At 28.8% G+C, this 23,405-nt stretch overlaps 2 protein-coding genes across 2 annotated transcripts in view; both read right to left on the bottom strand.

Moving 5' to 3' along the window:
- Positions 1-2,029: 2,029 nt before the first annotated feature.
- On the bottom strand, positions 2,030-2,671 carry LOC107443246 (mesoderm induction early response protein 1-like). The gene has a single exon (XM_016057049.3). The coding sequence runs from the start codon at positions 2,669-2,671 to the stop codon at positions 2,030-2,032; it is 642 nt and encodes a 213-aa protein (XP_015912535.2).
- Positions 2,672-3,439: 768 nt separating this feature from the next.
- Positions 3,440-23,405, bottom strand: part of LOC107443251 (alkylglycerol monooxygenase) — a 51,234-nt gene continuing 31,268 nt past the window's right edge. The window contains 7 exon segments of the mRNA XM_071178626.1: positions 3,440-7,426; positions 9,910-9,992; positions 10,732-10,848; positions 12,822-12,983; positions 18,905-19,056; positions 21,116-21,185; positions 21,267-21,362. Of these exon segments, the coding sequence (XP_071034727.1) occupies positions 7,219-7,426; positions 9,910-9,992; positions 10,732-10,848; positions 12,822-12,983; positions 18,905-19,056; positions 21,116-21,185; positions 21,267-21,362 (888 nt within the window). The 3' untranslated portion in view covers positions 3,440-7,218.

Raw genomic sequence — 23,405 nt, 5'->3', positions numbered from 1 at the left:
ATAAGACTAAGAAAGTACACCTTGAAAAATGAGTATTCAATGCATTGCAATAAAAATATTTGGTTTGTGTATAATGGTTTTGCAAATTTTGGTGCAAATATTTATTTAGTGCATATTTTTCAAACCATTGACTGAAATTGATTTTACTTATTACCTTCTCAATAAAGGAAATTATTTTTGGTTAGAAATAGTTTTAAGCGAAGAAAATCAATATTTTTTCTTTGAAGTTGTAGAAGTTAGCCAACCAAATTCAAATGTTCAGTTTTGAATAATTGTTTTCATAACATAAGTCATGATTAAGATATGATGTATGACAATTTATTATTCTACAGAAATTGTGTAAAATTTAAAAGGTAACTTCAAAGTATTTTTTTTTGTTGTTGTTGAAAATATGAATCCAGAGTATTCCTCTAAATTATCAATAAAAGCAGCCTTAACTATTACATATTAAACAACTAACAATCTTGAACAACTAACTTTTATCATTATTTATATTTTTAATATAGTTTTGCTCTTGGGAAATGTAATTTGTAATAGAATTAATTGATCTTGAGGTTCTTTTTATTATCCCATTGGACTGATTTCAAAGTATTATTTTTTTCTTCAATCTATATATGCAAAGAAAACAAGGAAAGAAAAGAGGAAATTTTTTTTTAAAAAGCGAATAAGAAAAGTTTTAAAAAATAATTAAAATTTTAATTATTATTTCCTAATATTTTTTCTTATTCTCTTTTAAAAAATATTCTTCCTCTTTTCTTTCATTGTTTCCTTTGTATTTTTATCTTGAAATTTTGGTTTTATATACTGGCAGTTAGTGCACAATTACGCCCTTAATAAAACTTAATAAATCTCAAAAAATCTCAAATTCATAATTTGTCGTTGTAAATTTCTCTTTTCTTTATAAATACATTTGCAGAGTTAATTATATTTTCAACACCAATAATTCTTTCAAACGTAAAAAGAAATAGTAATTTTCTCTGAGGGTCAGACTTCCTGAATCTTTTCAGAAAAGTGATTTTTTTTTTGTTTTTGATTTTTTCTTAAAGTAAATGTGTTAAAATGATTTTCCAAAATGCGAGCGTTTGGAGGGAGTTTAGAGACTAACACTGAATTGTATGAAATGCAGTATTTAAAAATCTTCACATTTTGATTGCGTTTCCTAGGAAACCTTGTCTTACAACTTCATTCCATCAACATCGACTCCAGAAACTATTCATTGGATTTCCATTATACGTTTTTTTATGGGATTATACATAATCAAATTTTCTACAACTAAACTAAAGGATGTTTATTTTTTATACACGTTGAAAGTTTATTTTTTCCTGTTTGCAAAATAAAATTTTGAAGCTTCATAAAACCTGGAAAACAGAGATATAAAAAAGTAAGAAAACGTCTTACTCTGTATTGCTTCGTAGAGAAATCGATTATCTGTATTCCAATTAAAATTAAATGGTGTTTGGAGGAATAGTTTTCAAGATCTCGATGAAAAATAAAAATACACTTTTCAGGATGAAATTTTAAGAATCCGTTTGTGTTGCCAGGTAAATCTGTACTCGCAGTATCTCCTCTTAAAAAATTAAATTTCAAAGAATAATTTTAACATATTAAATTACACACTATAAACTTTCAAAATCAGAAACAAAAAATGATAAGTTTTTTAGATTTATTTACAGTGCGTACCTCTGAAAATCATATTTGACACATTCGACTTGAAATGTGAACTGATATCACATTCGGGTCGTTGGCGACTGGTAATTTGTAGCTGGACTAATTTATATTTGTAACTAATTATTCCAGGATCACTAAATTACATTATTATTATTGATGACTAAATATATTACTTTTTGTCAACCAATGTGTTCCAGTTTTGTGAATTCCAACATAACCATATTCAGTTGACCATGTAACATATTCAGATTCATAAGGCATGGAGAATAATTATTTTGCATCGTTCTGTACATTTTGAGTAATTTGTTCTTATGATAATCAGAGAGAAAATTTTCTTCGTTTATCCAAAGTATTTGGAATTTCATTTAATCCGGCGCCTAGTTTTTTTCTGTGAATGCTTTTTGCTAAGAGCCAACTGCTCACGTGTAGTTAAAATATCGCCGAATTCGGTCACATGATTATACTTCTTCTGAAATTTTTTCTTGATGTGGCGTTTATTGGTAAATAAGTCTTGCATGAATACATCGTATCTCACAGTTTTCTTCCAGAGGTAATAAAAACCCACGATGTCTTCAATTGTTCTGGTCAGCACCATCTTCTGAATAGCTCTGAAATTTTTTCCATGTTTCCTTAATCCTTCTTCGAAATTGCGGCATTCCTTTTCTGACCACTTGCCGTTTTGAACTTCTAAACCACGTGGTCTCAAGAAACATTCCAAAGCTTTGTCGATATCGTAGTTACTCTGATGCAGAACGAGCAAAACATTTTCCTCGCCATGCTCGTTGTAAAATAAGGATTTGGCAGTATTTAAATAGTTTTTTACTTTCCCACATGGTAAGATTGCGGGATTCCAAAGCAGCTGATCACCATTTTCATAATCAGAATGTAGTGCCGCTGGGGGATTTATTTGAGGAATATCTGCTTGGTAATTAATGCCTATGCGAGTTAAATTAACTTCATAATCTCGCCATTCCATCAAGTACGTCCTACTTTGTTTTGACATATTAAAACAAAGCTATTACTAAGTGGCCTACTAACTTCAATACGACATATTTGTTAATGAAGCCGTTACGCAATCATCTCCAGCTGATTCGGAGAAATCGGCACATATGATTCTAGTCCAACCTTTCTTATTCCGTTACCTAGACAACGCATAGCGAGTGGGACGCAACGAAGCTTTTAAATCGGTTGCCATTGGCGACCTAGAAGCTGTCTGCTAATATGTCTGAGTTGAAAAGCCTTTTAAATAAATTTTGATTATGAATTGAACAATAGGGACGATATTTATACTTTAACCATTTTATAAATAAATAATTCCATTCTTGTGATTAATTTTATCGTCTTTCAATTTCATCCTTATACTGTGGTATATTTAAGGAATCTTATTAAATTCTTCCATTTTGTTTATTTGTCAAAACAAACTGGATAATAAATAATAAAAAAAAATCAAGTTAAGTTGTGAGCATTATTCTATTATGAAAAAGTAGATATCTTTAAATATATGTAAATTCAAAAGATTGAAATTATATTGAGGAACTTAATAGAAAATTTTTTCAACAATAAAACAATTTATTAATAATCATTTAATAAGCTTTGCTCCTAAAAGAATTTTGATATATTCATTAAAAAGAAATTTAACAGCTAACCCATCATTCAAAATAAAAATTTAACTTAGAGCAATTAATAAAAATTTAGTTCTTATATTATAATAATGAAATTTTTTCTTAAAATCAGTCATAACATTACTTCAAAAACACAATAAAGATAAGACTTAAAGAGAAGAATTGCGTTTCATTTTTGATAAACATGACACTTTTATTTATGAAAATTTCATATATACAAAAATTCTTTCATACAATAATTGTGTTTCATTGTTAAACTTTCCTATTCAAAAACATTTTTCACAGAAAACATGTTGATATGTGCACAAAAAAATATATAATTAAATATGTAAGTATGATTAAACATAATTTTTCTTTGATAAATGCTTTAATAGGATCACAATGATTATGTAGAGAGGTTTAACTTTTTAAAACAAAATAGAAATCATCAGTAAGTCTACTATGAAACTATTTAATGACGTGAAATAGTATATAGACTGTAAAAATTGGACAACCATTGCTGGAAGGAAGAGGAAACTCGAGAAGACCAGGGCTCATCTGGGCTGTCGCGCCAATGATGATGATGTAGTTGCTATAAGGTCGAGGTATATAAAACCAGCCCTGAAAATGCGAACATGGTGGGTCTACTGATATTTCATTAGTGTGAAATACAGAGTGTTCAGCAATGACTATCTTTAATAGATTTTTTAGAATCCTTGTCAAAAAAGAAATTATAAAAGCATAGATATTAGGGGATTTTAAATTTATATTTGAGCTAAGAAAAAATAAAAACGCAATCGAAGCCTGCTGTCTAATGAATAAGAAAACATGATTGAAAACATTAAAATCAGTATGATTTGACGAAACTTGAAGGTGTAAACAATTGTTTTTTAACTTCTCACTGCTCTCTCCCTCAATCGGTCTGATATTTCAGTCCAGCCTTTTTCAATAGTGATTCGTAGCGTTTTTGTTTTATCCTTGATAAAATATTAATTTGTGCTCATTAATGTGTATATATTTTTGACGATGATTCTTAAATTTACAGCGAAATACCCTGCATTCACTCATTTGATGAAACATTGACGTAACTGCAAAATCAACCTAACTAAAGTAATTATCAGTTACGTCATTGTTGCACCAAATGAGCGATATATACCATATAATAGTATATGAGCGATATACTATTACATATCGCTCATTTGGTGAAACAATGACGTAACTGTAAAATCAACCTAAATAGAGTAATTATCAGTTACGTCATTGTTTCACCAAATGAGCGATATACAAGCGAGGAACAAGAAACTCCGATGATCCTTAATAATGTTTGAGGTTACAGTTACTAAATTAATTTTCAGTTTGTACTTAACAAAACGCATTATTGTTGGCATACTTGTTTTTTTTTCCTTCTTCAAATTGATTTTATAAAGCCCACCCTTAAATGGGTTATTTATAAATATAATAGTTATAATAGTACATTAATAATAGTAATAAAGATAAGTCTACTAATAATAGTTATATAGTATAATGCAAAAGTTAAATAAATTGTTTAATTACTCAAATTCCGCAGGTAATTTGCAAACTACTTAGCTTAGCTGCACATTCTCTACCAGGCACTCGTTAAAGATAAAATAAGATTTTTGCTGGAACATCAGCAACGTTTCCGAACACTTAAACTAACACAATGTTACTTATTAATTTTTTTCATTAAAAAAAAATCAAGTTACTGCAATAAGATAATCAACACATTGATAGTATCAATCATCAATCACTTTAAAAACTATTATACTAATAATCATACGGTTTAAAATATTATTGCAATTAAAGAAATTAACATAATGTCAATTATTTATTTTTTGGTATGTTATGAGTCAAGTCACTACAATCAACAAATATGCTGACGGGAGGCTGGAAACAAAGTTTTGAACTTTAACGATACGGAGGCAGTTAAAGCATGCCTTACCTGGGTTGGGTAAATTGCGGAAAGCACTTGATTCCCCACTTTAATTAATAACTAGTTAAATTGCTGATTAGCTAATTCATGAGTGCATTAAAGGTTTTCGGTCTTTAGCAGTAAAATATACATTTTGATAATGATTCTAAAAACTTACACCGGAACACCTTGCATATACTGTAGTGAAGAACAAGATCTAACCAAATAAACCAGACGATATCGATAGTTTTTGATGATTGAGGTTACAGTCATCAGTTTATTTTACTGTCTATCCTCAAATAGGTATTCATTGATATAAAGATAGTCACCAGAACCGAATTTGTAAGATAGTAGGAAAATAAATTATTCGCTTATATGTCGTGCTTAACGAGCAAAAATCAGTTATTCCTCAGGTTATCTATTTTGTGTGCAGATTAACTAGGATGATCCGTTAAAGTGCAAAAATTCTTTTTCATTTCTTAAATTATCAAGGTAATCTACCCATTACCTTCCAGGCACTCATTAAAGTTTAAATAAGATCTTTGCTAGGACAACAGCAACATTTCTCTGTGCATTTATGAACATAAAGTTATTTATTTGTTTTTAGTAATATAAAAAGTAGAATTACACCAATCAAACAATCAACACTAGTTGATAGATTAAATTATGAATATTTTTAAAGATTATAATACAAAGGATCAAAGGGTTTAAAATATTATTACATTACTGTCGTTTTCAGCAATCTAAAAAATCAAGTCAATATAATACTTAGGTAAATAGTGGAAAGTTCTTGACTCCGATCTTTGATGGATCATCCTAGCTAATCTGCAGATCAGATTGGTAAAATGAACTGTTTTCGAGATTTAGAGGTAATATATGCATTTCATAAGAATGGTTGAAAAACATGTTTTATTGCGTAAGAAACTTAGCTATTTTACTTTAATTAAAATTGAAGACTTTTTTAATTTTTAACCACAAAAGACTTATTGCCATCAATTAAAATAAAATGAGTAAATTTATAAAATAAAGTCTTTAGCCAATATAGATTTATACAATACGTTTATTTATACTCGATATTTTGAAAGAGTAGAGGAAATAAAAAATTAAAAGAATAAATTTAACTACCTGAAACGATAGGGTTTTGTCGTAAAAGAAGAGTTTAAAATTACCTCACTCTTTGTATTACGAAATGTGTAAAAAAAGAAAGCGAAGTATAAAGCACAAATAAACTATAGTTGGAACATATAGCTGCTTTAATGCTACATAAAAAATCATTTTTTTAGTATTAATGCTTTGGCACTTATGGTATCAACGAAAGCACATAGCTACGAAACAGCTGAAACAGATCGTCCAACTATTTTTTATCCGTTCTTCTTACATTGCTTTTTGTTTCGTTATTTTATCAGAATTAAATAGTTTTAGCAGAAGAACATGTTATGTGAATTATTGAAAATACTCAGATTTTTGTGTTTAAGAACATAGCTAGAGCCAAGTTGCAAGTATAAAGCAATACTTTATTTCTCCAAACATATTAACTAGATGGTTTTCATTGAAAAAAAAGTCTTTTGTGATTAGATTCCTGATGTTTCTAAGGTCGAGGTTCTAAAATTGATTAAAATATCATTGATTGTATTCTTCTATGAAACTTTTCAGGTGTTAAAAAATTAAATAATTTTCCTTCGCCTAAAATTTAAATGCTAGTTATAGAGAACAGTTATATTTTAAAAAGATAAGCAGAATTTAAAATTATAAAAATTAATTTTTATAATTAACATGCAGCGAAAATTTTAAAGTCCAACTTTTGTATAATTTTAAATGTTTGGTTAAATTGGTCATTTAAAATTTTTATAATTGAAACAACGCATGTCGCCGATTGAATTTTATATTTTATGCACAAAAGTATGTTTCCAACCATTATTTTAATGATTTATAGATATCATACGCATTTGTGTACCACTTTGGTCTTTCAGAACTTTCAACTATCATTTAGAAATAAAGCTGAATGCTTCAGTTCAGTTTTCATAATTGTTTTTCCTTGTAGATTCTTCTCAAATTTTCAGCTAAATATAAACTGATCCACATAGAGATAGAAGCTGTCATGAATATTCTGTTTGCGTATACTACTAGTATGACAGCTATTCCGAATTTCTTGATTTCCGGGAACACTATTCTGTCAAACAAGAAATAAAGAATGCATCTCCCAAATTCAAGTGGTGGTCCATATTGGCTAAAAAATAAAAGAAAAAAAATTCTAACTCTAAGACGAGAAATATTGAATATTACATTTTTATAGAATGTTTTTAATTTAAATCTATTAAGTAGTTCATAGCAGCATAGTATTATACGGTTATTAATCACAACTTCCATGCTAGTAATTTTGATTAATATTTGGAATTAAAATTAATGATAATGGTCTTCTGTAATTTACGATGATTTTTTTTATAACTTTGAGGGTTCTTATAATAAGGTACAGTAAGCGTGAAATGAAAAGAAAAAAATTGGTGGAAAAAGTTTTATTGATTCTGAAGGAGTTAGAAAGTTATAGATTGATTAAAACTTTCGACTTTCATCAAATTTCACGTCATATTGAAATATGACGTGAAATTTGATTTTTCAGCAATCATTTTGAAAAAGGTAGCTTTAATTGAATTCATTCTACATCTACAGAATTCATCTACAGAATTTACGTTAAAAAATAATTACCACATTTTGCGCAACATAATATTATATTTAAAATTGAGAATAATAGACATATTCATAGCAAGCGATTTCTGATGATTGCTTAGACGGAAAAAATTATGATAAAATTATCTACCAAATTTGTAAAATTCATTACAAAGTATTGTCACAAAGCAATTCTGTTCTTTTTAAATAAAAAAAAAAGTTTTTTTCGCACACTTGTTAAAATAATAATAATAATGAAAAAGAAATGCTTAGATTATGAAGTAGAACAAAGAAAAATTTTAGCAACAATTTCAAACGATAATTTTCCAATTGTTTTTTAGTTTTCTATTTAAATATAAATTTTGATTTAAAAAAAANAGAGATAGAAGCTGTCATGAATATTCTGTTTGCGTATACTACTAGTATGACAGCTATTCCGAATTTCTTGATTTCCGGGAACACTATTCTGTCAAACAAGAAATAAAGAATGCATCTCCCAAATTCAAGTGGTGGTCCATATTGGCTAAAAAATAAAATAAAAGAAATTCTAACTCTAAGACGAGAAATATTGAATATTACAATTGTAAAGAATGTTTTTAATTTAAATCTATTAAGTAGTTCATAGCAGCATAGTATTATGTGGTCATTAATCACAGCTTCCATTCTAGTAATTTTGATTAATATTTGGAATTAAAATTAATAATAATGGTCTTCTGTAATTCACGATGATTTTTAAATGATATTTTTTTGTAACCATGAGGGTTCTTATAATAAGGTACAGTAAGCGCGAAATGCAAAGAAAATAATTGGTGAAAAAAGTTTTATTGATTCTGAAGGAGTTAGGAAGTTATAGATTGATTATAAACTTTCGACTTTCATTTCAATATGACGTGAAATCTGATTTTTCAGCAATCATTCTGAAAAAAGGTAGCTTTAATTGAATTCATTTTTTGATATCTTCAGAATTTATGTTAAAATATAATTACCACATTTTGCACAACATAATATTACATTTAAAATTGAGAATAATAGACATATTCATAGCAAGCGTAAAATTCATTACAAAGTATTGTAATAAAGCAACTCTTTTCTTTTTAAATAAGAAAAAAAGTTTTTTTTGCGCACTTATTAAAATAATAATAATAATAAAAAAGAAATGCTTAGATTATAAAATAGAACAAAAATTTTTTTTAGCAATAATTTCAAGCGATAATTTTTCAATTGTTTTTTAGTTTTCTATTTAAATATAAATTTTGATTTAAAAAAAACTGTGCTTTTAATACTTTTTAATGTAATAAATAATCAAATTGCTATTCTAATTTATGAAAAACTCCCCGTTATACGTTGAATATTTTTTTAACATTATGAAAATTACTTTACTATAATTATATTTATTTTTCGTTTGGCAACTAATTTTTTGATTTTTTCAATCGCCTATTCTACGTAAACGTTTAAACTTAAAAATAATTCTATTTCCCAAACTAAAGAGAAATCAAAAACTGTTCTTCCATTTTAATTTCTAACTTCAAGCTAACCTAAATGTAAAAAAAATAAACTCAGTTTGGGAGAGACTCTTCTTGAAGTACTTCTAAGTAAAAAAGAAATTCTTTAAATGCAGGCGGAAAGTTCAAACATTTAGAAATTTCCTTCTTTCTTTCGGTTATAAAAAAATGCCGAAATTAAACATATTTTGTCAGTAGGAAGAAACAAAAGAAGAAAAGGACAAGTTTTTTAAGAGGTAAAATTTAATTTTTGGTCAAGAAAAGTTATTAGATCTTAAGTATTTGTTATAATTTCGGCATTTTTATAAGGGAGTAAAGTATGGACAATATTCCAGAGTAACATACAGCCATAGAATATAAATTTGATTTGTTTTTCTTGCATTATATCTTTAACTTAGTAAGCTAAAAAGTAAGAGAAATAAATGAATTAGTGGAAATGAAAATTCTTCTTTTTCAATCTCACTTTATGCTTGCGTGAATAGAGGTTACTCTAATAAAACGATAACGGATAACTTTAATGATGCGATATTTTTAAAATAATTACCTGTTATCAAGCATGAATCCTAACGAAATGCAGCCAATACATATGAAGGTTGCTATTGCACTTATTGCCACTTTCGATATTATCTGAAATATGTTTGGACAATTGTTAAATAGAGCTAATTTGATATGATTGTTAAATTCATAAACACATATGTTTTTAATGAGTTATGACTTGTGTAATGATAGCATAAATTCTACATACACTATTAAGATTGTTCTTTAATTTTCAAAGTATATATATATATATATATNCAAAACGTGTAAAATTATAAATATAAAATTAGATAGTATATAATTATAAATAGTGATTATGTAGAGATTATTTATAAATACCTTTATATTATTATATTAATTATTATTTTTTTAAGAAACACAGAGAAGGTGCTTCGTAATCATCGCCCTTAAAATATTGTATTTCTAACATCCTTATCAGAAATAAAGTAATCTGAAATAGGGTCGCAAGTCAGTATTTAAGTGGGGAAGATACAGTAACCTTACCTCAATTTGTCGAATCATTAGTGAGGAAGAAGAAGGGGGGGGAATTATCCTGATGTAGAGTTTGATTTGCTTAATGTAATTTGGTGTTTCTAAGAATTGCCTAAAATCTCTTTAATGTTTCCTTCAGCAATTAAACAGGGATTTTGAGACTTTATAACTACTCTTCTCAATAGGGATTCGTACAATTTACTTCATCACTTAAATATTAGTTCGTGACCCCACTGTGCATTTTTTATTGATTTCATTTTTGATAATAGGATTTTAAAAATATGTAATAAGAGTGGTCATTACGGAACACCCTGTAATCTTTGAAAAGCTGTCTTACCGACATATTGAGAGCCATCATCATGTAGGTTGTGAGGATGAATACGAAGTGGAGCATTGTGTATAATTTATACAACAACGGCATTTGGGGATCATACTTGTCGAAATGAGGCGCAGGCTGTAAAAATAATGAAAAATATTATTATAATCTTTTTAGAAATGCTATTTGGAACATTATTTAGTGAAACAACAAAATACAACAACGTTCGATAGTGAAACAACAAAATTATTTTCAATCAATTAACTTTTTCTCAGAAATATTACATTCACATGTATCTCTAATATGATATGAATGATATCAAATCGCACGAGAAACAAAATCCGAGAAGTTGGTCTTTATAATAATTTATACACAGAATTTAAGGCTGAGAGAATAATGAATATTGAATAGATGTTAGAGAATAAATTATTTGCAGAATAAATTACGATGTTTATACATAGAATTGAATAATTCTCGAACTAATTTTCAAATATGAATTTTTTTTTATTCCACTTAGCTCTTTGTGCAATTTTCGTTTGTGCGTTGGCTCAGCAAAATAAAGAGTAACGTTAATTTTAACACCCAAAACAGCACTCCACTCATCAGCCCCATATGCTAATTGTAACATAACGAATGATTTAAAAAATAATAATTTAAACTTGAAAAAAAAAGTTAAACTAAAAATACAGAGTGCGTGACTCAATACGGATAAATAAATCCGAATTTCATTCGTTGACAAAACTTATAACAATTCAGTAGAGTACGGTTTTTATCGTTCTTAATTAGCATTATTTTCTTAAAAATTTTAATACGTATGTTAAGATTTATATCTAGCACTATGCAATTTCTCTCTTTCTTATGCTACTTTTGATTGACTTCCATTCGAGCATGTAATAATAATAAAAAAAAGGAATAAAAAAAAATCTCGAACGATATAGACAAGAATATAGAATACTTCTACAAGAATAGATTCTACAAGAATATAGAAACAATATTTTTTTTTGAAAACGAGAAAAACTAACGAAAAAGCACTTAAACTTTCGAACAATTGGGAATTTCGAGACAAAATTAGCGTTATAACAAATAAGTTCACCAATTAAATGACTCTTTCAGCATGTCAAATTTTAACTTGCAGTTGCATTTCAGCAGTTGCAATTCAGCGGGCTACAGAACGACCAAGCATGGTATTCCCCCATCCAAGTTTAATATTTAATAATTCTCAAGATAATTACCAAATGTTAATTTTTTTTCATAGAATTCCCTGCATATTTTTTTTTGCAATCCACTACAATCTCAAGTTTATACAGTTTCTGCAAGAATCTATACATTCAGCCGAATGAAGAATTTATGTAGCAGACATTTTTTTCTCAAGCAACGAGAAAATGCAAGCATATTTTCAAACTATTAAATTGGTTTCTAAGCATTACTTTAATCAACAAAAGCGTTAACGTTTCGAAATGAACTATAAATTCAAGAAAAATGCGTGGCATGGAATAATTATTTTTTAGTTCAAAGAAACAAAAATAAAAAGACTGCTATCCATAGACAACGATCAGCCGAATGCAAACAAATGTCACTTTCGTGCAGCAAAACCTCCCAAAATTACATATAAAATGTTTCACTTCAAAATAAAGGCCTGGCAACTGTATGACGTAATGGTCTAACTTAAATCTGCAAGGAAAAATCCAATAAGCAGATTTTTGTAAGTTTGAATTGTTATAAACTTGGACTGCGTCATTGGAGCATGCTGATTGCAGACTATGTTTCTTTCTTTCTTTCTTTTTTTTTTTTTTAACTTTCTATCAATTACTCTCTGTTTATTAAATAATTTCAACTTTTGCATTTTAATCCTCAACGCACCGTTGTGGACTAACTATAATCGTCTTAAAGTTTGCAGATAAAATAGGGAGAATATAAAAATCATTAAAATGATTTTTTAAGTAGCAGCCTTATAGGTTTTTATCAATAACGCAAACATATTATAAATTTATTTCTCTGTTTGGTGTTCTCGCAATTTTCGTAAACTACTGACATACTCTGCCCTTAAATATGAAATTAAATTTTTGAACTTTATTTATAAGAATAATAAAACTATGCAGTTAAAAACTTACGTGAGGAATGTCTTCAATGTTTCCGACCCATGGTTTACCCGGTGACCATCCTGGGCCTTTGAATATCACAGACAGCTTATCAGTCCATTTCTCGTACTCATTGAATTTTTTCCATATATGTATGAAATGTCTGGTNTGTTTATTTTATACATGTGCTAATTTCTATACTACTATTAATGTCTGATAATTTCTTTTTATGTTGTTTAATACCTTACTATGTGTTGTATATTGTGGGTAAGTTTCATAAAATTCCATGTGTAATTTCTTGAGTTATCGCGATTTTTGTGAATTTTCCTTAATTTATGATAACCAGTGTATATATATATATGTAGAACACGGTGGTGTGGTGGAGGCGTGCGCATATTCCCCATATATTAATTTTATCCTGACATCCTGACTTACCTTATATAAAGATTCTTATATAAAGATATTCTGCCTTCCTTCGGAAAAATAATACAATCATGAAGTCAATTGAATGAAAATCAACCGCATCTATAAAGTGTATTTTCTATGGGCTGGCTTGTAAAGCTTATAAAAGTTCTTAAACTTGTAAAGCTTGTAAATGCTCTAAAATTTGTACAGCTTATAAGCTTGTAAAAGCTGAAAACTAGAATTAGGTAGCAAGTATCCTTTTTCGTTTAAAAAATTGAACTTTCCAAAAAGGAAGAGAACGAAAGTGTTTTCTTTGGGTGATATTTGTCTGAGTGATTAACTTTTGAAATCCAGCTACTGTTGATCGATACAAATACTTATACTTTCTTGACTCAAAATACTTATACTTGCAGTCTTGACTCAAAATATTCTAAGTGATTCCTGTTGCCGATGTGATAACCGTTGGAGGCTTACGTGTTTTTCTTCTTAATGTAACGCAATGCAGGGTACTTTCATCATTAAGTCCTCCGTGAAGGCTAGTTAGTCCCAATTCTTGAACTTGGAGTTGGGTTCAAGTTCACGGAGGTAAACTTTGATAATTATAAATCCAAAAATGAGTCAGCTCTTCAACGCCAGTCATAAAATAAAATAAATGAGTACTTTTGTTGGTTATTTGTTGATAAGAAAAAGGGATTTATTTATTTATTTATCTATTTATTATTTATTTAAAGTGTGGATGGTCAGTGAAGTACTTTAGGCACTACCTATGAAAAACATGACAACACTAGATGAACTTTTGCTTTAGTCAAAAGAACCTAGAATATAAAATTGATAAAAATTCTTTTATTATAGACTTGTAGTTGTCGTATTCAAAATATTGACGAAATTCCTGAAATTCGACTAGGGAAACATTAAAAGCACGTTAAATATTATATAATTAAAAAATTATACCAGACAAAAATCTGGAATAAAATAAGGTTGTAAGTGTATACTTTATTAAAAACATGTAATCTTATAATCTTATTTATCATTGCAGTTAAATTTTATATATATTTTTATATCAGATATATAATTAAATACCGCTAGATAATCAGTGTGGATATATTCTATTATTATTTTTAATAATATATTAATAATGCATAAAAATATATAAATTATCAATTTTTGGTTGCAGTAGGCAATTTATTGTTTTGTATTAATGTCAGATTATAAGTTCAAAATATCGTATAGGTTTAATATATTCCGATTAGGAATGCTGGTATATGTCGATTTTTAATTTTCTCCACTATTCTAAAAAAAAGATATAAAACATTATAACCCAATCAACTTCAATAAATGTGCAAAATAAATGTTAAATGAGTGACATAAACTTAAATTATTTTGCATTTACTAATTAGAAATTCTTTTTCTGGAAATAAATGTTTATTTTTTTTTAGTTTCGACGGGTTAATTTGGAGATTGCTTAATTTTAAATGAAAATAATACAATATACGTAAGCTAATTTAATATAATTTATTCATAAGATGACTAAATATTCACAAATAAAAAAAAATAAAAAAAAAGAAATTTTTAATAATATACTGTAAGAAATTCTGAATCAAATTACGGTATAAAATATTGTCACTTTGAGCTCATCATCTGTTAAATCCATTTTCCCCGTGAAATATTATAGCATAATTTTTACAATAATATTTATTTAATTAGAGTGATTCAGTGATTTTATTGTAATAATTACTATAAAAATTACAGCCTGTCAAATATTATGTTCCGTAACAAGTTCTAGTAAAAGTGGAATCTATACGGTCAAAAGTACCGGCACTCAGGGTGCCGGCACTTTTAACCTTGATTTAAAACGGAATTTTTTAGATGTAGAAACTTAAACAACTCTCTTACTTCCTAATTTTTTCATCATGTTTACATTTAGAATTTATTTCAAAATTTGCAGGACAATAAGTTTCAATTTAATATAAAACTTTTGATTTTAAAATGTAATAAAATGAGGATTGTAATGTTAGATTAAATATTGAATTGAAATGAAAGTAATTGAAATTATTCTTGAGAAGAAATATACTTTATCGGGCCTCACCACTGCTGGATGCCCAGAAGAACTAAGAAGTATGTCAAGAGAGGGAGCAATCGGGTTTCACGCCTTGGAATTACCTGAAATTTTGAGAAAGCCTAGCACACGTGACCTGATTTTGAAAATTACCGCCAATAGTTCGGTTATATAATTCAAAGATACTATGATGAAATTTTCATTTGGCATTTAAGAATCTTCTTTGTTGTTGTTCGAATTGTGTTATGTTGATACACGTGAAAAGCAGTTTTTTTATTAGTGTTCTATAGACTCTATGGGCGCATAAATCTTATTGATAAAAAAGCGTTTTCTTCAATTTTAAATATTTGGAAAAATACTAAGCAAAAAGTATAATTTACTAAACGTGTTCTTTAAATAAAACTGAATAATATATGTTTTTATGCAGTGCTACAAGTAAAAGAACAATAAACTTTAATTTTTTAACTGCATTATAAAGTTTTAAATTATTTATAAATAAATCATGCAGTTATAATATATATTACAGTCTATCTCCATTATCAATTTAAGGTAATAAACTTACATTTTCGTTACATTTGATTGATTGAAATTAACTAAAAAGACAAGAAAACTTCTCAGTCAAGCACCACGGAAAATTCGTTTTTTAGGAGAACTTTTTTAGTCAAACCAGACAGGCCTTTTCCCCACATGGAAGCGAAAACCATGTAGCCCACATTCAACCAGAAGGCAATTTGACTCTGTAACATTTTAATCTATGCCCCAGATGTAACCTGGTTAACTTATTTTCCCAGAAGTGATTAATTAGAGTAGATATTAAGCAGTATATAAACTTGCTAGTCACTGATATTCAAGCCCTTATGTCGATTGAGTTTAGAAAACAACCTTGTTTTAGATAATCATCAATATTTTTTTCGAAATTTAAAACTTCCTTAATACTTTTTCTCATTGCGTCACATTGGAAGTTCTCTATAATTGTTATAGGTGTTCTCTACAGGGTGGTCCTGAAATATAGGTAAAAAATGGAAAGGTAGGTAGAGGGGACCTAAATAAGCATATTTTGTATAGGATAGTATGTGCGGTAATACCGTCTTGAGCCAGTAGGGAGCGCTGATGACTGCGGCATATAAAAGAGCTTGCTAGCTGGATTCATCATTTTCTGCAGGACCGGGCTGTCCAGTTCCCTGGCCACCGCGTTCTCCTGATTTAACCTGCTCGGATTTTTTTCTTTTGGGGTCATATTAAAAGCTTGGTGAACGAGAGTACAGTCACATCTGAAGAAGATCTTGTTGAACGCTTGTCTGTTGCTTCTTTAGATGTGCTCGACATGCCTGACGTCTTTTACAATGCACGCTGATCCATGCTCCGTCACTGTGAATCTTGTATCGCTGTTGGTGGCTGCTCTTTCGAGCACCTCTTGTAAACTGTTGATCAATTTTTGTTTTCTTTTGTCTTTACTTGTCTTTTCAGTTTCCTTTGATTCGTACAGCTTCACAAGCTAGCGCTTTAATGTGCCATTACCGGACACACATTCCTATCCGAAATATGCTTATTTATGTCCCCTCTACCTACTTTTGCATTTTTGTCATGTATTTTAGGACCACCCTGTATAATTAACTAATAAAAGTAAACATATTTTAAAGAGATTAAGATTTTGAGTGGACCTTGTAGTTATAATATTATTTTTTTCGCATACATATATTTAAATTAAAATATAATCAAGCTAACCTCATCGAGAATATATTTTAGTTATTTGTCATGATGACTGCTTGGAAGACTTTAATTTCAATGTTGAAAAATGATAAAATATCAAAAAAATAAATAAACGGATTTCAAAACGTTATTTTTTTAAAAACAAAATTTTGATTTAGGTTTAAAATAAATATAATAATTGATTTTTATAGAGCTTAATTAAAGTGTAAGAATTTTGTAAATCTAACTAAGAACATATTATATCTGCTATTTTATTTGACAAAAATTGAAAGTTGATTGGCCTTGTAGAGGACCAAAGGAAAACTCTAGAACGACATATTAAAAAAAAAAATAATTAAAACATTTTTGGAACTGTATACATATGCCAGACTACTTTTTAAAAAGTATGAAAGACAAACTGAAAAGAGCATATAAGTTTAAGAGAACAAAAATTTTATAGTAAACAAATAACAGGATATACTATTTTAATTTCAAAATTGCAGGAAATTTTATAAATTTTTAGCATGATTTAATTACTGATGTACTCATAATGGCTTGAGATCAACGTAAAGAAAATTTTTATAATACTCTTGCATTAAGGAAATAGCCAGTTTCAATTAGTTAACATTCCCTCATATCAACATTTAATTAAAACTTGTCGAGTTTCATCATTATCATAGTTGGTCAGACAGCCCAATGTGGGCCAATGGCTTCCTCTGAAGATTTCTCCATAATGACTTCCGATTTATCTTTGATCTCCAATTCTTTTCATTAATTGCAAGAAAATCAGACTCCACCGAGTTTTGTGATTGTCCAAGCATCAGAAGCGTATGTCAAAACTTTTCGAGTTTAAGGCTGTCTTAGCCAAATAATTTTAAAGCTGGGCTTCAATATTCCCGAAGTGAAAACACACCGTGAATATGCTGGTTTACGAAATTAATTTAGTAGATTAGTTTCATTTCAATATTTAAAAATTCTATGATATGATTACTATACTATTTATTGGAATGGACTATTAAAAAAAAAAATCAGATGAAAGAGATCAATCAATATTTCTGAAACTACAAAACTCACATGTGCAAGATTTTTTATTCATTTGCTGAAAACAATAAATATTCGTATGGTCCCAGAGTTCTTTACGATTAAAATTTAATAATGTAAAATTGATAATCAGTGATGTTGTGTTAATTACAATTTAGTAATGGTGAGTTTCTTCCATAAAATAACTTAACTCCCAAAAAGTTTGGAACATTGAATTCAGTTGCTAAAGTTATAGAACTGAGCCATGCAGATTCAACTATATCATAATCATATAGATTCAAGTAGAACCAGCATTCATTAGAGAACAATTCCTAAGTTTGAAAGATCGAATTTTGAAATTTCCACTAAAATTATTAGCTAAAATAAAAGAATTATGTATACAAGACAGAAATTTTTCGATTCTTTGAAGTTAATATTTTAAAATCCGCTTTCGCATTCATTGAAAATGGAATGTTCTAAGCACAAAAATCAGGAATATTAAGGCGACAACTACGAATTCTGCAAAGGGGATTTTTTTATACTAAATTATTCTTTATCATTGTTGCTAGAGTTTTGCTAAACAACTTTTCAGAATATCCAGATACAACCAATACACAGTTTTGTGTATTGGTTGTATGTGAAAATTCAGATAATTCTGAAATGTTTCTAAACATTTTACTATCTACATAGTAATTTATGATATTTTCACCAAAACTGCCATCCGGAACAATTTTAAAATTCGGCCTAGCATCATATTGCACCAAACTACTCAAGCATAATGGATGGAGTTTATGAATGATGTAATAAAATGCAAACAAATCAATGCAACAATAGTTTTGCTTTTGAATCAAGAATTTGCGGCTAAATGGAGGGTAGTGAATTTCATTATAATACAAATTGCGGATGAATCTTATGAACTCCTCAAAAAAATCTTATTAGAAAGTACCTGAATTATCAAAGGATTGAATGATTTCATCTGGGTTGTACAACCATAGAGTGGTTTTTCTTCGGGATCTTCAGCCTCAAACGTTCCAAATATGCGGTCCCATATTATAAGAAAACCTCCGAAGTTTTTGTCTATATAACGTCTATTACGACCTAGAAACAAATATTTCCACTTTAGTTTCAGTGCTTGTTGATTGAAAACATAATAGTTTCCCTGATAAAACCTTCAACCTTAACCTGCATATTCATATAGAAAAAAATTACTCACTCAAATAAAACTGGAAAAAATGTAAATAATATAATACTGATTCAAAAGTAATGTAATAGAATGAATAGATATGTTTAGATGTCAGATATCGATTATGATCCTCAAAGGTTCTAATTTGTAATAGTTAAATATATAAAAAACAAGAAAATAATGTGATAATTCCCGTATCACGTTACGGTTTATCTCATTACAAGCTTTGAAAGATTTTTTTTTTAGATTTACAAACTGGTTCAGTGTGAGTAGTTCATTCATAATTCACTAAATACTCACTATAATACGCTTTTATAACCGTCGTTGAACAGCCAACCCCTTTTATGAGGTTACGACTACTAATGTTCAACTCCATAGCCTTGTAATTTTGAACTCAATCCAGAAGACAAGGCAACTCCTGGATTAAGTATTGGGAGAAATTTGCCTTCGTGGAGGACTTTTAGATGGAGCTAACCCGCATTTGCGCTACATGGAGAGGAAGACCATGAGAACCTGCCTCTGTTAGCCTGACGACAAGGGGACTCTAACCCATAATCCGTCAACCACTGAGGATATTTCACGTCAGCACTGTGGTCAGTGCAACCTTCATTCGTAGCGACTAGATTCGAACACGGTTTGCCTCATTGGAAGGCGAACGCTCTATCCCCTATAATACGCTATTCGAAACTGAAGCGGTAAGATATTACCTGATTAAAAACTTCATTTGCTTGAGAAATAATAGTCGACATGTCTCAAAAACAGGTGCCCATTTTCAAGATTTGCGAGACGTGAATGAGATGAAACAGAAGTGATTTGAAATATAAAAGGAAAAGTTGACAACGAAAAATGGTAAAATAAAAGAGCAACACAAAACTAGAAAAACCACAGTAGTAGAGGGAAAAAAGAGGAAAAACAGAACAAACAAAGGAACAATTGATTTGTAAATGATTTAGCAGAATGAGTATTGATACTGACTCTCTCAGAAATGACATCGTAAATAGATTGTACTCGTAATGCTATTCGTGATGCGCGCCGCAATTGACGAATGATTCCGTCGTTTATCTAGGCGCCAGCTTACAAATTTGACATTGCAATGGCGAAATTCAGTGAGTTAGGGCATAAATTTCAATGATGTTCCCTATGTCACTACACCGAATTCATCTTCTGAATTATTTTCTGAAATTATTAAAAAAACTGAAATTTCTATGAACTTCTATTATGTAGACTGTGACAAAACATTTTATATTGGTGTCGTTAACGCTTTTTAGAACGTTGAGAAAACAATAGCATTTTAAAAAATCCCCTTATGTAAACTACAAAGAAATTATGTTGAATAATTTTTTTAAAACTAAAATGTGTACCTTTTTATATTGAGATCCAACGTTTTTCAAAACATTTATTTGTGCTTTATTTATGTCTTTCTTTTAAGCCAAATTTTTTTCATCTATCTTTAGTAGAATGCAATGCTTCTTACAAAACAATTTAATTAAAATGAAGATGAAAGTAAAGTATATTGAGTAAAAAATTGATTTTTAACATTGGCTGTAAACATTTTCAGTTCCACATTTTATCCCAATATCATTACATGGAACCATAATATGGTGCAATCTTAATAAGTTGCTATATAGAACGTGTTTTCATTCAAGCTGAACCATAGCATACAATACATAGCTAGACAACCATATATAGTAATTTTAAGAAGTACAGTAATATGGTTCAATTTCCAAACATGTTAAGTTTGCAGCTTATTTGAACGATATTATGGTCCAACATGCTTCGAAACGTTAAACAGTGCGTAAGTAATTTAGAACAAAGCAGTTTTTGCTTTATAACAAACTTCATATTGCTTCGATGTTTAAATACCCGGTCTCTTACTGAATTCTAAACATTTAACCGAAGTATTTTAAAGGATTTTTTTTGAAGAATGTATTTTACAGGATATATTTTTAAGGAATGTAGTTAGAAAGATATTACCATGATGCGCTCTGTGGTGACTAGGAGTACTAAGTACATACTCTAAGGGTGCGGGCAATTTATCGACGATCTGAAAAAAAAAGGATTTTTTAATCAGAAGTATTTATAAAAGGTATAATAATTATTTAGAAACAAAATTTAAGTTTCTTACTTCAGAGTGGAGCCAGTACTGGTAAATAATACTAATTTGGTAATGAACGAGGTAGGTTGTTGGAGGAATCGCAAATGCCATCGGCATGTACGTAATCTAGAAAAAATAAAGGTTTTTGATTGAGAAAATACATTTATTGCTTGCGAAACAATGCTACAATTGTGTCCATTTATCATGAATTATAATTATTTAATTTGCAGTCCAATAAGTGGTATCGCAAAACTGTTGGTCACTTTAGTAGGGTAAGCCAACCAGTGAAGGAACATTTCATATATGTTGATGAAAAATAAGAAGTTGAAAGTTTTTCTTTAGATTGATTGGTAACAATAGCTTACTGCAAAACAATAGGAAGTCAGCTAGCAATGTTTTGGATTACCTGTTCAAATAGACTTCTCTGGAAAATTTTTTGAATTTGTTATTATCTCTGCAACACCTTGTTTCTTTGAAAAAATTATAAGGTGCGTGTTTGTATTTATATGTTTGAAGTGGAATTAATTGCATATCATAGTTTCATTTTTCTCACTGAGAAAAAGAGAATGCAAAATATAGTTATTGAAATTACGTTTAATTTTTTTTTAAGCATCATCACATTGTAAAGTACTGAGATAAAGGGGTGTTTATTCACTGGATCACCAAACGATGAAAAACCAGTGAAGGAACAAGTGTTCCTTTACTGTTTTTTTTTCTAAGTTAATGGAAATAAAAGATAAACTTTAATTTTCTCGTACCTTTAGTGATGTTCCGCATCAAAAGTATGTTAAAAATGTGAAAAAAAACTTCTAATCAGTGAGGGAACAGGCATGTTCCTTTATTGGGCATAGATTTCCCAGTGAATGAACAGTATGTGTTAATATGTTGACATTTTAATTTCCAATTCATGATTACAAAAAAAAGTTAACATTTTCCAAGTATTTATATGTTATAATTTTAGGAATGGGCTTGTTTTTAAATATTTGTATGGCTTATAAATTCATAAAGAGCATTAAAGAGTAACCAAAATTAAGTGTTCCTTTACTGGGCGTTCATTCGCTGGTAAGAACTGTTCCTTCACTTGGTCTTCTTACTACTTGTTATTTGAACCCCCAAAACTTTAAAACAATATTATGAAAGTTCTCTACAATTTTTTTACATTAGTAACAAATATGTTTACACTGTCATTCAATTTTGAAATTAATGGGATTTTAAAATTAATAGGATAAAATTTTGAAATTAATAGGATTTTTTAAAAGGCAAGCGAAGCTTAAGTGTTCCTTCACTGGTTAGTTTACCCTATATAAGGGAAAGAGGAATGAACTTCGCGCTATAATAGAATAAAGCTAAGCAACTTGATTTATGCTGTATTTGCTTTTTCCTATTGTTCAGCTTTATTTTAATATGCTTAAAGGTAGTGTCAGTTAATGTGTACACTCTCAGAAAATTCGGTTCAACGTTTAGCTATAATACGGTGCAAATTAGCAGAGTCTTTAATGAAATTTTAATTTGAATCATATCGAGAAAAAAAGTATGGTTAAAACTACCAGATGGAAAAATGTATGGTGATTCTGGTCCAATGAGAGCACCAAAAAGCTCGATAATTCTTACCGAAGCGCTTTATCATCGGTTTTGATAAAATTAACTATAAAATATAGTTTTATACTACGGTATAAAATTTGGTAATTTTAGCATTATACTTTTGATCATGGCATAAAAATAATTTATTCGGTTAAATTTATATCCCACTTTGGGATTAACTAAATTTGTGGTTATAAGAACTATAATTTCGAAAACTAAAATTTCTGCTAAACCGTTACCATGTTAACGGAAAAATTACTAAATCAATTATTAAAATACCGTATATTTTGGTTTTATTACCAAAATTATTATTTTTTATTTAAATTTCTTTTTATTACTATACAATACGGTAATTTTACCAGGTTTTCCAGGTTCAACCAAAGTATCATGCAACTAAGTTTAAGAATTACGATGATCTGGTTTGCAATATTTAAGTTTCAACGAGTTTGACGGATGTTATGGCTCAACCAGCTCCAAAATTTCTAACAGTTTAGGTAAGAGAAAGCGATTACCGTTTCTACTAAACTTAATATGTTGGCTTTGATATTTAAAAGATAGAATAATTTTTATAGATAACAGGTCAAATGC

This window comes from Parasteatoda tepidariorum, chromosome 3 (genome assembly GCF_043381705.1).
Source record: "Parasteatoda tepidariorum isolate YZ-2023 chromosome 3, CAS_Ptep_4.0, whole genome shotgun sequence".
Lineage (NCBI taxonomy): Eukaryota > Metazoa > Arthropoda > Arachnida > Araneae > Theridiidae > Parasteatoda > Parasteatoda tepidariorum.
The sequence above is the reverse complement of the archived record's forward strand: the minus strand, read 5'-3'. Positions and strand labels throughout refer to the sequence as shown.

Coding starts and splice junctions, on each gene's coding strand:
- LOC107443246 (XM_016057049.3), bottom strand. CDS start 2,671: ATGTCAAAACAAAGTAGGACGTACTTGATGGAATGGCGAGATTATGAA.